Source organism: Myotis myotis, unplaced genomic scaffold (genome assembly GCF_014108235.1).
Source record: "Myotis myotis isolate mMyoMyo1 unplaced genomic scaffold, mMyoMyo1.p scaffold_m19_p_2, whole genome shotgun sequence".
In the NCBI taxonomy this organism is placed as follows: Eukaryota; Metazoa; Chordata; class Mammalia; order Chiroptera; family Vespertilionidae; genus Myotis; species Myotis myotis.
Window position 1 is genome coordinate 47,850,785 of NW_023416324.1, and position 14,765 is coordinate 47,865,549.

Sequence of the window (14,765 nt, forward strand, 5' to 3'; positions counted from 1 at the left end):
AGCAAATCATCTTACCTTTATTCTCTCGATGGAAGCTTCTAGTCTTAACTGCTGCACAGTTCTCCTTGCCTGGGTGATGTTGTTGGTGCTTGCTGTTTTGCTTGACATCTTCAATTGTTGTTTTTACCTGAAAGCTGGAGAGAATTTTTTAAAAGGTCAACAACAATCATCTCTATGTTGTTTAAACATTTTTAATGCTTTGTGTTACCTTAGGGGGAAAGGATGCATTTTCCCAGTCAACATCTCTGAGGTACCAAAATACCCCTTGGCAGTGAGTGGTAGCCTGGGTGTCTAAGCTTGCTACCCATTTGAGCACCTTCATAAATCTTCGGCCTGCAGAAACCCAGTACTAGTTAGTAGTTTACTAGTAATCCATGCACCCCATATACAGCACAAAGTAGCCTGTCCCAGGATTTTCCAAAGGAGAACAAATATACATAAACTTCTGCAGTAGGTAGAGGGCCCCCAGCAAACGTGATCATGTGCAACCCGAGCCACGGTACGCGTGCAGTTAGCACCACTGCTGTGTGCTTCAGTGGAAGGCTTGGTTTCATTTCATTCTGGCTCTCTTACCCAACTATCACACGGATGCAAGTTCTGGCAACAGAAGATGGCAAAAGGCAGTGTCCCTGGAGAACTCTGCACAAAGGGTGCAGTTTTAGGTGCCACCAGGATTTGCAACCGTTGGGAGAACATTGGTTAGGCAGATAAGGACGTCTTTATCCCAGTGACAGACAGATCCACAGCAAATAGCAAGCGGGGGTAAACTGAACAGCCCGACATATTTAATGAAACTTAATCATTCCCTCCTTTGACCTCTCGGGCCTCACCCTGGCAGCCAGGGCACTTGCTAATCCTGCACTCACTACATGCTCCCCGGGTAACTCTCCTCGCGGGCCTCAGCCCTTGGGTTCTAGGCTGCCTCTTCCTCCCTTTCCCCAGCCACCCAGTGAAAATCAAAGGAAGCCTCCTGGACCTTGAGCTTCAACCTATCTGGTTGTCCAGTGGTATATTCTAAGGGGAGGGCAGGCTGGAGCCCTGCCATATATGGCTAAGTTCTCTCTGGGCCTGGTGGCGTCTGCAGGGAAATGCAGAGCTGGCAGCCGTGTGGCAGTTCTATGACTCATAGGAGCAGGCGGATGACGGACGGTAGGTGTGCCGCTGGGTGCTGTGCGAGGGCTGAGCAGTCTGAGGGCACGGTGGCACCAGCAGCAAACCCAGGTTGTCTCAACTTTGTGGAGGGGCCACAGCTGCACAAAGCATGTCTGCCATCAACGCTTGGACCAGAGAAGGCTGCAAAACACAGGTGACCTGTGCGCTCCGCCGTGTCCACCAGAGCTCCACACTTAGAATGCTCCCAGTGGCTGAGGTCAAGGCCCGAGTTCCACACTTAGAATGCTCCCAGTGGCTGAGGTCAAGGCCCGAGTTCCACACTTAGAATGCTCCCAGTGGCTGAGGTCAAGGCCTTGGGTAGGGCTTCTGCCCTCTGAGGTCATAGGCAGCCTTGGGTCAAATGCACCAATAAAACTGTGGGCAAAACTCTGAAAATCCAGCCTAATCAGCAAGTGTCACATTCCTGGGTTTGGACCCTCCCTCTGCCTCACACTAGCTGGACGAAACTGGTTCCTGAAACAGGTTACTGAACCTCCACGAGCCTGGGTTTTCTCACTTGTAATATAAGGATACAATTATTTTTTAAAAAATATTTTATTGATTTTTTACAGAGAGGAAGGGAGAGAGATAGTTAGAAACATCGATCAGCTGCCTCCTGCACACCTCCCACTGGGGATGCGCCCGCAACCCAGGTACATGCCCTTGACCGGAATCGAACCCGGGACCCCTCAGTCCGCAGGCCGACGCTCTATTCACTGAGCCAAACCGGTTTCGGCAGGATACAATTATTTTTGAGGATCCAATTTGCTGACGCACACGTAGTGTTTCGCATAGGACCAAGGCACTCTACGAACAGCAGCTGCTGTTATATTTCTCCTCGGGGGTCACACCCAGCACAGCGAACCGAAATTCCCTGTGTACCTGTCTGCCTCCCCTGGTCAATGAGCCTCAAGGGTTTGGACTGACTAGGTCTGGGTGGTCTATAGGCATCAGACCCCCTTTTTATAGCATCCATAGGCAGTTCTGCTGCACGCTAGTGTCAGGACAGAATGGAATGGTTCGTGACATCCAACAGAGGAATCCCCTGAAATAAGGAAGCTCTAGCAGTGCAGGAAGCTGGGAGAAGGAATGCTGGGGTGGGGCTGGTGGCTTAGGGTGACCTCGTTTCAATGCACTCCCTGACCAGCTGCCTCGTCCTCAGATTCTTCAGTCGTCCCGCCCCAACCCTAGCAGGCCTAGGAGGTCCTCCCGGGATTTTGCTCACACCCACTGGCCTGGCCCAGCCCATTCCTGTGCTCCCAGGCACGAGCTTATGAACAGTCTTTGAAATGGGACCCAGGCAGCAGGCAGGCTCACTGTGAAAAGTATGAAGTGCCCTGGTTCACAGCACGCTGCTTCCATATTTTGTTCCCTGTGGCACGTTACCCTGGACTCCCCTGCCAGCTGGCCCTGGTTCTGAGCACTGGCCCCCCAGCCTCCAGAAAGCGAACATGACACCCTTTCTGACGGCCTGTGGTTTCCAGGCTGCACCCTAAGGACTTTCTAAATGTTCCCCTGGCATGAGAATAGCGCCAAGCATTCTCCTCCTCTTCTCAGCCTCCAGGGCTAAAGTTTCCAAGGCCTGAGCAAGCTTTCCTGTAACTGCGGAACAGTTCACACAAATCGGGACCAGATCAGTCATTGCTCCCACCCGCATGGCCATAAGCAAATAGTCCGCAGTCAGGTTCTGTTTATAAAATGCTTGGGTAGGCCTCTCGAACACTGGCCAGAAACTTTGCATCTAGTACATGAAGGACTTTCTTACTTCCTGACTCTATTATAGTCACGACTGAAAACAGCCAGCAATTCAAAATGCACACCCGCCAGCATGGCTCCTTGCAGCTTTCCCCTATCCTGATGTCTGTGTTCTGACCTGCCCCCTCCCAGACAGCCTCCCCTGTCACCAGACAGCTTCTCCACTGCTCAGGTAGCCTGCCATTCCCTTCTGCCCTACCAGCCTCTCTCGGGCTCCCAACTTGAATACAATTTCTCTTCTCCAAGAATAAAATCTTATAGCATTCTTCCTGTGGAGAAATCAGATCAAGGTTATATCGTTTCAACTTCAGAAGCTGAGCTGCCTCTTGTCTGTGCAAGGAGGGCCACTGCTGTTAATGCTTGGGGAGTGGGGCTGTGCACAGGGGCTGGAGGGCCAGCTGGGGATTTCCTCCCAAGCTGCAGCTGCGGCTTCGCATCTCAACAGCTGGGCCTGAGCAGAATCGGAGCAAGAGGCTGGGAAACAAACACCTCTGCACCTTCAGAGGGTTTTCTTTGGTCTTCCCTTAATGGCAAGGATATCTAGAGCTGTTTGTTTGTGCTACTAGGTGGATGAAAAGCATGCTTTCTTCTTACTCCAAGAATAGCTTCCAAGGCAAACAATACCTGCTCTTTGTATGGGACTGTAGACTGCACATGGTGCTTTCATATGCATTAGTCCATGAAGCCTGGCTCTACTTCCAGAAGGTATATTAGGATTTCATCCTTGTTTCAAAGATGAGACAACTCAGGTGAGAAAAACTTGCTCCAAGCTAACCTAGTTTGTAAGCCTTTTCACCCCAGAAGCCACGCTTCCCACGGTACCCCGCAAAGGATGCAATGCCAAGAGATTTGATGCACAGACACTCGGGTCATCACTGAACAGTCCACGATGTGGTCCTTCATCAAGGGTGACCTTGATGCTCCAAGACCTGGAGTTCCGAGCTTGCCGACTGCCTCATGTTTGTGCAATACCTGTTCTGGTGCAGAAGGTATCTGTTTATCTGTCTAATGCCCTGGAGGACTGGTCCCCCCGCCCTCCCTCCCCCCATCCGCAAGCTAAGCAAGAATGTTCTTGCTGCTGCTTCTAGGCAAGGACTGAGGTCGGCATCTGGAGATCTCGAGCCACTCAGAAAGGCCAAGGCCTGTGCATGCCTGTGCAGACCTCCAGTAGCCTTGTTTTCATTTTTGCATGTGGCTAACAGATTTGAATAAACATATGTAGCAGTTAGCTATTCAGATAATTTGCATTGGTTTTAATGCTGTTGTTCATCTGAATTCCCAGGGTCCTAGGAATTCCTGGGAACAGAATGTCCCCTTAGGGAAATACGGACATTTTAATGTTTGTCTAGAGAGACCTGAAGCAGGGAGAGGTGGGAAGAATATCACACTCTGGAAGGAAGACACCAGGCAGCCCCAGGATCTGCATCACAAGTCACCATGGCCTGGCAGGGAATTGAATCACTTGAGCGAAGCCAATGCTCATGAGCAAACACACCCCTTGTGGCTGTTAGAAAAGAGCAGCCAAAACAAAAAACAGGTTCCCACTTACCCTCTGGTCTTGCCTTCAGCTATCAGGGTATTACTCCAGCTCCTGCCTGTCCTCTCATTTGTTAAAGGGGGCACACTCCCTATCCCATAGGGTTGCTGGGAGTGCCTATCAGTAATGCACCCTGTACATACACATGCTCAGTGAGTGCTGGGCCCCTTGGCTCGTTAACAAGGCAGAAACCATGTATGTGGCGAGACACAAGAGGAAAATTCAGGCAGCACAAGAAGAATTTCAAGGTCATATGACCAGGTAGCAACATCTTTCTAATATGGCAGGAAGTGTGGGGAGTGCAGAGTCAGACCCTTGGGTCTGACTATTTTCATGAACAGTTATTTTCTGTCAGGGCCTGTGGGCTGGATCCACCCCGCAGATGTGTTTGGTTGGGGCCCATGAAAGGTTAACTCTAAAGTATCTGTGTTTTAACATTACAGTGATTGTCAAAGTTTGAAAATGAAAGATTTCTGGAAAAGTCGGAGAAACCTTATAATCTGGGCTGGATCTGAGTAGTGGCTGCCCCTTCAACATTTGCTGGGCCCTCTAGTTGAACGTATGCTGTGGCCTTCCTTTATACTATGCCTTGGCTCTCTAGTTCCAGGCGTACTCAAGGATTAGGCCAAGGGACTTGAGCTCACTCCTGCCCCTTCCTAGCTTTGGGGCCCTGGGAAGGACTTGTCACCTCTCTAAGCCTCAATTTTCTCATGGGAAAAATGGGGGATAATAATACTTTTGTATCTCAAAGGACTGTTAAGATCAGATAAAATAAGCATGTGAGTGTAATAAGTATAAAGAGTACTTTGGCTGAGCATTAAGTATGTGCACCCTCTGATCACATCCCAGACAAAGTGCTCGAAGCACTCCACAGTCCCTGATGGGTGGCGCTGGGCAGCTTGGGTCCCTTGCTGTACTGCAGGGATGGAAAGTAAGAGTCTAAGTCTCCTAGTGGTATCAGCTGATTGTGCTCCCTTCTCCCCATTTCATATGTTGAAGTCCTAACCCCCAGTACCTCAGAATGAACTGTATTTGGAGACAGGGTGTTTAAGGTAGTGATTAACTTAAAAGGGGATCATTAGAATGGGCCCTAATCCAGTATTATTGGTGGCCTCATAAGAAGAGAGAATGCAGACACAGATGGGTATAGAGCAGTGAAGGCGAACCTATAACACGAGTGTCAGAGGTGACACGCGAACTCATTTTTTTGGTTGATTTTTCTTTGTTAAATGGCATTTAAATATATAAAATAAATATCAAAAATATAAGTCTTTGTTTTACTATGGTTGCAAGTATCAAAAAATTTCTATATGTGACACGGCACCAGAGTTAAATTAGGGTTTTTCAAAATGCTGACACGCCGAGCTCAAAAGGTTCGCCATCACTGGTATAGAGGGATAACCATGTGAAGACACAGGGAGAAGAAAGCCACCAACCAGCCAAAGAAAGAGGCCTCGGAAGAAACCAACCCTGCCGACACCTTGTTCACAGACTTCCACCCTCCAAACCACTGAGAAAATTCATTTCTGTTGTTTAAGCCACCCAGTCGGTGGTGCCTTGTTATGGCAGCCTGAGCCAACTCAGACACCAGGTTCCCCAGCAGCTAGGGCTCTGGGTGGCCCAAGGGAGAAGGCCACTCTCCTGATGTTGGCTCCTTTCTGCTGGCGAGCAGGGTGGTGGGCAAGTTGCTCTTTATGGAGGCGGTGGCACTGGTGTCCAGTCACTAGCAGTATGGTGCTAAGAAGCTGTGTGGCTGCAGCAGCCTCCCAACTCTTCACTTCCTGCCTGGCCCTGGGGCCAGTTCTGCGGTGAAGCCTGGAAATGGGTGGAGGGCTCCATGCAGAGCCCTCCAGGCCTGCCTTTGATTATGCAAGCACCCCGTCCCCTGAATTAAAGCCCATTCTGCTGTTTCCGAGAACGTTTCTGTTTGCAGTAGCTGAATCCCAACTGACACACAATTGTTAATGTGCCGTTTTGTGACCCGTAAATAACTTGCAAAGGTCGGCTATGATTCCTATTAGTATCAGGCCACTATTGCTGAATATGCTAAATCCCAAACCTTTTTTTAAAAAATATATTTTTATTGATTTCAGAGAGGATGGTAGAGGGAGAGAGAGAAACATCAACAATGAGAGAGAATCATTGATCAGCTAGCTGCCTCCTGCACGCCCCCAACTGGGGATCGAGCCTGCAACCAGGGCATGTGCCTTTGCAAAGAGGGAAAGGTAAGACAAAATTCTTTTTCTCCTTCTCCCCGACCAAAGCCCGCAGGCCATGAGGCCAAGGGTGGTTGAAACTGTGACCTGTGCGATCCTGCTCCTGTCCAGCACTGAGAGCAAAGAGCAAAAAGAACTAAGTGCCTGCGGGGGAGGGAAATAGGAGAGAGATGAGGAGAGGCTGCTGGGAGCGGTGGGAATGGTGGTTGGAGATGGGGAGGCGACAGTGATCAGACCTCTTCTAAGAAGTTTATAGAGGCTCAGGATCAGCAGAGCGAAAAAGAACACGGGCAGCTCTCTCTCGACCTCAATAGAGCTCGGCTGCTAGAAGTTGTGCTTCTCTATTTGCAAACCCTTCTGAGGTCCTCATTTTTCATTTGTTGATTTTACCCGCCATCCAGGACACATGTCCCTGAATAATAATGATGATGATGAAGTTGCTGTTGTAATGATGAAAGTGGGTAACTACCGCCCTAGCTGGTTTGGTGCAGTGGATAGAGCATTGGCCTGTGAACTGAAGGGTCCCGGGTTCGATTCCAGTCAAGGGCACATGCCCAAGTTGTGGGCTCGATCCCCAGTAGGGGGTGTGCAGGAAGCAGCCGATCAATGATTCTCATCATTGATGTTTCTCTCTCTCTCTCTGAAATCAATAAAAAAATATATATTTTTAAAAGAAAGTGGATAACTACTACCACTTATTGAGTACGTAGTATGTGTCAGGTAAGTCAGTTCCATGTATCATTTCATTTAATCCTCTTAGAGATGAATTCTTTTATCATTTCTACTTGACAGATGAAGCACAGAGTGATCAAAAAGGTCTTGTCAAGATTACGGTGACTTAACGAAGCAGAGCTGGGACTCGGGCCACCTGACTCTCAAAGTCATCCTCTCAGTGACCCCTCTACACTGCTTGCCGGGAACATCACGGGTACAAGGAAGGAGTGGGAGGAAAGCAGGGGCAAGTGTGGGCCAGGAGCGCGGGCCTGTGCTCATTCTGATAGGTGGTCTCTATAACAAAGACAGCACAAAGTGCGGAGGGAAGGGGCCGTGGAAAACTGCCCCAGATTCCAGGTAAGACTGTTGCTAAAGAACAGGATGATCCCATCCTCCTCCCATCTTTAGCAAACCTGGCAGGGAACCACAAGGATGAGCCAATCCTGGGTAATAAATCCGGAGGAGAGAGCTGCCGAGCCTGAGCAGCGGGTTCCTCACTTCGCGGCGTATCTAGAACACTTGGGGCACCTGCTAAAAAAAACATCTGCTTCAGTCGGCCTGGGGCAAGGCCCAAGAATCTGTATTTAAGAGCTTCCAAAGTGATTCTGATGTAGGTCCTCACGAGAAAGGCTAATAATGACTATCAGAATCTCCGCCTCTTAGTCGTACCTGTGTTTCCTTCCGCCCGGCTACGAGAACTTACCGATTTAAAAGAATGCCCCTTCCTGTCTATGTTTACCTTTGCAAAGCTCTGAGCAAGCCCTGGAAAAGTCTCATTTTGAAAAATGTTCTTACCCAATGGGAGTAAGACTCCTTCCATCTGAAATGGCTCTTAGCACTTACTATCTTTCTTTGCTACAAAAGTCTAACTTTTTCTTAACAGCTGCGTCCTCCTGACAATGTCTCCTCCCTGGCTTCAGTGATGCTGGACTCCCCTGTCCTTGCCTGTGCCATGACATTCCGCACCTCTCCTCCTGACTTGGTTTCTTAGGGGCTCCATGGTGGGGGCCCGGTGTGGCAGAGTGAACAAGGGCTTTTACAGTCAGATGCAGTTCGAATCCTGGCTCATCACTTACTAGCTCAAGGGGCTTCAGTTCTCTGATTTTCAGTTCCCTCATCTTTGAAATGGGAAGGGATAATAATAGTGCCTCCCTCACAGGCTTGTTAGCGGGAGGAAACGAGAGAACAATATGTAAATTACTCAGCACCTGCCTGACCCACACTGGCCCTCAGTTACGGTAGATGATGCTCTCCCCTTCTGACTTCAGCTATGACCGCATACAGCTCTGACCCTTTACCCTCATCCCAATGTCTAAATGAAAGCCTATTTAAATTTACACCTGAATAGTGCACAGCTGCTTCAAACATAACACGCTGGAAGCAATGAAACATCGTTGTCCAGTCCCAACCTTTCCGATGTCCCTTTCTCAGTGAGTGACACCACCACGGCCTTGGTCATCGCGCATCCTGCCCCAGCCCTCCTACTGATTCCTTAGACCCGGTGCTGTCCAATAGAAATGTGAAATTTTAAATTCTGCAGGGGCCCCATTAAAAAAGTGACGTTGATTTGGATGAGCCACATTTCAAGTGATCAACGGTCACCTCACGTGACTGCCTGATTCGACAGTGCAACCTTACACCCTGGTATTTTCCAAATTATCTTGATTCTTACTTGGACAACCCCCCGTTTTTATTTTTCCCCATCCCCCTGGCTTCTAGTTTACCTCAGCGTTGGCTCCCAGAACCACTACAGCTACTGCGTCAGCTTTGGAACAGGGCTCATGCCTCTTACCTTCCCCAATCCAATCGCTCCTGACCCCTGTGCTCTGATACAGCAGCACTTCCAGCTTACTTCTGTCTCAAAAAAAAAAAAAAAAAAAAGAAAAGAAAAAAAAGGATTCCCTGGTTCCCCCAGGAAAAGTCCAAAGGGCTTAGCTTTGCAGTCAAAGTCCTCTCTAATACTTCTGCTACCATAATAGAAACCCTACTCATAAAAGCAGCGTGTGACCACATGGGGCTCACTGTACACCAGACGCCAGGCTATGTGCCAGTCACTGTCAGGACATTATCCTACTGAATACCCACACTGACCCTGTGAGGCAGGCTCTATTTCCACCGCCATTACCAATGAACAAACCACGGCACAGATGCCTAGTGTCAAAGGGCCAGCTGCTTGGCTGAGGTCGTCTGAACCAGAGGCCTGGCCCCAAGCCTGTACTGCGATGTGTACCACTGCTGCCTTCACAGGCGCCACCTGCAAGTCTCCACCAGGTTCTCTGCCTGCTTCTCTTGGCTACTTACATTCTCTTTTCCTTTTAGGCCTTAATTCCCAGTTTAACCTCTTCCAGGAAGAGCCTCCCTAACTACTTTTGCTTACACTGATTAATTCCCTTTGTGGACTCCTGCTATACGCTCAGGGGTTCAAGGACCTCTAAGGGGCTGGTTCATGCATGAGAAGGGCAGGTAGGGGGTGCATGCATTTACTAAAATTGTATGCAAAATTCACTGTGAGTGCCTATTTTGTTCTTTCCAAATTGATGATTTATTGCTATCACCAAGCTCTCAAAAGGGTCCATACCCATTTCTTTTGGTGCTTAATTGTATGTTATTTAATGCTTATTTTTACATAACGGACTGTGTGTGAATACTGTTTTCCCACCAAACTGTGGGAAGTCTAGCTCAATAATAATAGCATAGCAATTGCATTTTTTTTTTCATTACTTACTATGTGCCAGCTACTTTACCAAGTACTTTCTACATATATTAGTTCCTTTAATACTACCTACAACCACAGAGGTTGGATTTATCACATCCATTGAAGCTCAGGAAAGTGAAATAATTGGCATAAGATCAGACAGCTAGTAAGTGGTAGAAACAGGACTTAAACCCAGATCTCTCCTACTTCAAAGCCATGCCCTTAACCAGGCCAGTGAGTTATTCAATTCCACCGTCTCTCTCTCGTATTGACTAATGCAGAGAATGGGGCCTCCATAAGTAGATTAGGACACTCGATGTAGCAACCAACACATGGGATCAGCTCGAACCTCTCACCCTGGGGTGTTTATGTACACAGTGTTTGTTTTCTTAGAAACAGGATACACCCTGCTCACCTTTCCACAGGTATCCTGCAAATACTGAGTGTTCCAAGCCAAAGGTTACCCACCTGCTTGATTTCCTACACAGCTCCGAGAAGCCGGGGTGGAGTCTCTGGGACTCTCATGCGCTTGATTAAGGTCAGTTGCTGGTGCCATGAACTTTCACCTCCAGCACAGGCTGACCACATGTGTGGCACCCAGATTCCAAGGACAACGCTGCTTTGCACCCCCATCCTGTGCCCCAAACAGGTTCCTCCGGTGAAGGTGGGCACGGGGAGCAGCTCTGACGGTGACCCACAGAGGCACAGGAGCCAGCCCCTCATGTGGTATACTGGGCCCAGCCATGCAGAGACCTATGTTTATAGCCAACACTGAGAGTGACCTTTACAAATACGTTACATGCTCCACCTAGAGTAGCAAGTCTGGCTGAGAAATGATTTGCTCATATCTGCCTGGCTGACTTAGGAGGGCTGGATGTTTCATTTTGTTTATTCATAAATGAATACATAAATGAATTTAATGAATGCAACAACTATTTAATATTGAACAGAAAGGCTAACATTTACAAAGTGCTTTCTCTGTGTCATGCACTGTGGTAAAAGTTTATATAAAATTATTTAATTTACTCTTCATAACATCCCTGAATAGTTTTAAAAGAATATATGCATATGTAAAAATTATAAACAATTCTAAAGTGTATAAACAGAAACTAATTATCCTACTCTAGACTTCCCCAGGGGAATCATTGTAATCAATTTCTCATATTTCTTTCTGAAGACATCCTATGCATACACAAATATGATTATTCATAATCTGTCTTAAAAATATAAATGAAAGTATGTTGTATGCATTGCACTGCACCCTTCATAAAAATTTTAATTAACATTATATTCTGGAGAGCATGATAAAGGTATCATTAACCCACTTTCCAAATAAGGACATTGAAGCTCTCAAGGATACCCAGTGAGTCATGAGTAAGAGCCGGGGCTGACACCAGCCCTGGCGCTCCTAGTCATCACTGCACTACATCTGCCTGCAGGTCCCATATTAGGAGCTCACTGGGGCTGAGCAGAGGAAGTGGGACGGATCAGAGAAGCAGAAGTCTAAATTCCTGCCCTCAAAGGGCCCATTGCTTTGGGAGGGAAACAATGCTGTATGAAGTGAGAGAATGATTTCCAAAGAACAGAAGAACATATCGAAGATAGAGTTCTACTCTGGTCAAGTTGCTAAGCATTTGTGAAGGGACAAAGTAACTTTGTCACAACAGCTGGGGTAAGAGAGAGAATTTGGAGAGGAAAGGCAAAAGTCAGTGCTGTATAGATTATGTTTATTTGAAAATATATTTTAATCCAGAAAACATATTGGGAGAATATACAACAAAATGTAGCTATTGCTAGATGGTGAGAATTTTAGGAGATTTATAGTGTTTTTATGCATTCTAACATTTTTTAAATTTTTATTTTTTCTGGTCTTAATAGCTAATGCTTACATAGTACTTACAATTGCTAAGCACTGTCCTAACAGTTCACATAATGATGCTATGAGGTTGTTACTATGGCTTTCCCAATTTAGAACTAAAGGAAGTGAGGGCAGCAGTTTAGAACATAGCTAAGATCAGAGCCAAGGTCAGACAGAGCAAAGGTAAGTGAAGGAGGCAGCACTCTGATCCCGGCAGCCTGGCTCCAGTCTGTGCTCTTAACCACATGGGATACTTTTATGATTAAAAAAAAAAAATCCCAGTAATTGTTATTCACAAAGCCAGGAGGAAGAACAGTTCTTAGTCACTTTTCAGGGGCAAAGGAAGGAGAGAGAACAAGCACAGCTCAGAGGACTCGGTGATTGGGGCTTCCTGGGGACCTCGGCGCTAGTGGCTTTCACAGTGCGAAGGGCATGGAGGTCAAATAAGAAGGGGTTGAAGAGAAGAGAACTATTACTTCAGGAAATGAGGCAGTGAGTGTAGGAATATTTAGAGAAGTGTGGCAGTGTGGTGAAGACAAGGAATTGAATGGACATGTTTTAGGAAGAGGATTTAAGAGATGGTTGTCTTCTGAGCATTTTCAAAAGCAGAGGAGGAGTGTTGAGCAACTAGGGAGAGAGTGAAGACGCTGGAGAGAGAGAGAGGGTCACTGAGAGAGCCAGGCAGCATGGGCTCGGACTGAGCTTACACAGGTGGACAGCAGGGGCTGGGAGACGGAGACCTGAACGACACAGAGGTGGGAAAGCAGGGGAGCAGGGCGCCAGGAGGCTCAGCTGGACATCCTCTGAAAGGTGAGGGGACAAGGGAAACGGACCGACAGTGCGTGCAACAATACGGGCGAATCAGACATCACCCTGAGCTCGGAAAGCCAGTCCCCAAAGAGCACATACTATCGAATCCCATTTATATAAAGTTCAAGACAAAACTAATGCATGGTGACAGATACTAGGAGTGGAGAGAGTGGGTAAGGAGACAGACAGGTGAAGCAAGACTGGCCAGGAGGGAGTTGCTCATTGTTGCAAGAGAGTGAAGGGGACATGGGATGCCTTCTATGTCTGCACGTTTGAAAATTTCAGGCATAAAAAACTCAAAGTAAAATTCTATGATTCTAAACCCTTCGGAACCTATAACACGATAATTATTAACACTATAAGATGAACTCGGTCATTAAGGCATAGAAGTTACGTTAATTATTATCTACCATTTCCTCCGCCGGATCGTGATCTGGCAAGGACGTCCAATGTCCACAGTGCAGAGGAAGTAATTGCCTTTGGAGGAGGCACAGATGGGATTAAAACAGCCAGGATCTGGGCCCTCTGCCCATTTTACACAGTGCTCAGGCCCTGGGCCACTGATGCCAATGTGTAACTGGCCAGCAAGCATCTCTTCTTGCATTCCCCACCCCCCTCCCCTCAGACTCACACACAAAAGGCCCAACACTGTGGTTCAGACACCCATACCTTGTATGTGCCAAAAGATCACAAAATAGGATACTTTCATTTTTCTTTCTTCCTTCATCGTACCTTCTCCCAAGAAACTATAGCAAGAAACATGCCCCTAGTCCAGCCGTGGGCAAACTACGGCCTGCGGGCCGGATCCGGCCCGTTTGAAATGAATAAAACTAAAAAAAAAAATAAGACCGTACCCTTTTATGTAATGATATTTACTTTGAATTTATATTAGTGCACATAAACACTCCATCCATGCTTTTGTTCCAGCCCTCCGGTCCAGTTTAAGAACCCATTGTGGCCCTCGAGTCAAAAAGTTTGCCCACCCCTGCCCTAGTCCCTTCAAACATGTCGGGACGTGGTAAGTGCTTTGAGGAAGAGCAAAGTCTATCAAATTCCTGACCTGACCAGCAAAATGAACATAATATGTGGGCCCTCGCAGTTAAAGTACTTGTTGTTTTGAGCCCGTCCGTACCTAAATGTTTATATATTTTCAAAGGAAAAGTACTGAAGATACAAGGAATCCTCATGTTAGCTTCTTGCAGTTCTAATTCTCTATGTAAACTGATTAGAATTCTCCCTCTAAATGCAAACCTGTGGACTAATTCCTTTTTTGAAATAAAAGTTACTTGAGGGAAAACATGGAACAGGAAGCCAAGTCATTTCAGGTCCAAACCTCATCAGCAACATCAATACAATTTAAAGAATTTAGCACCCAAAAGGCAGACTTCCACTTCGGCCCACTGAGTTTTGTAAAATTTCAGAAATGTCTCCAGTTCGTCTCAAGGAGTGATATAAAATATTCCAGCAAGATGAAGTAATTCAAATGCATATATATATATATATATATATATATATATATATATGCATTTATATATATATATGCATTTATATAAAAGTTTATATATATATAAACTTTTGACAAAGAGAGTTGAGTCGAACAAAACAAATCGTGACACAGTATCACTTAAACAAATGGGAAAGATGACACCAATTTAAATACACAGCACGTTACTTACTATCAACAATTTGCTTATTAAGTTTTATTCTCTTAAAACTCAAGAATTTCACAAAACAAGCTCATCAAATGGAATGTAGTGGGAAAGATTTCTGCTTGTAAGCCCCGAAGAAGAACTTCTATGGCTACTCTCGGGCCCAGACTTCCCGGGCTAGAACCACTTCAATGGCTCTGCTGCGCTTGGTGTGCTAGTCACCTACCAGACCACGCATCCCAAGAGCTGGCTTTAAAACGACAGTCGTCATACTTCTCTCACAAATACTGACATCTCCTTTACCCACCAGAGCCTTTCTTTAAGTCTAATCCTCTATCTGGTGGTGGGTCCCTTTGAGACCAAGCACCCCGTATTACAT

General features: G+C 46.8%; 1 protein-coding gene across 5 annotated transcripts in view; it reads right to left on the bottom strand.

The window, feature by feature from the left end:
- GNG12 (G protein subunit gamma 12) overlaps positions 1 to 14,765 on the bottom strand; it is a 120,173-nt gene that overhangs the window by 5,556 nt on the left and 99,852 nt on the right. For 4 of the 5 annotated variants that reach the window (XM_036351833.1, XM_036351829.1, XM_036351831.1 and 1 more), the window contains one exon: positions 16 to 134. In XM_036351833.1, the coding sequence (XP_036207726.1) occupies positions 16 to 108 (93 nt within the window). In that variant the 5' untranslated portion in view covers positions 109 to 134. Of the gene's footprint in view, positions 1 to 15; positions 135 to 208; positions 1,660 to 14,765 lie in introns of those variants that run through there. The other variant, XM_036351834.1, reaches the window with a different exon arrangement.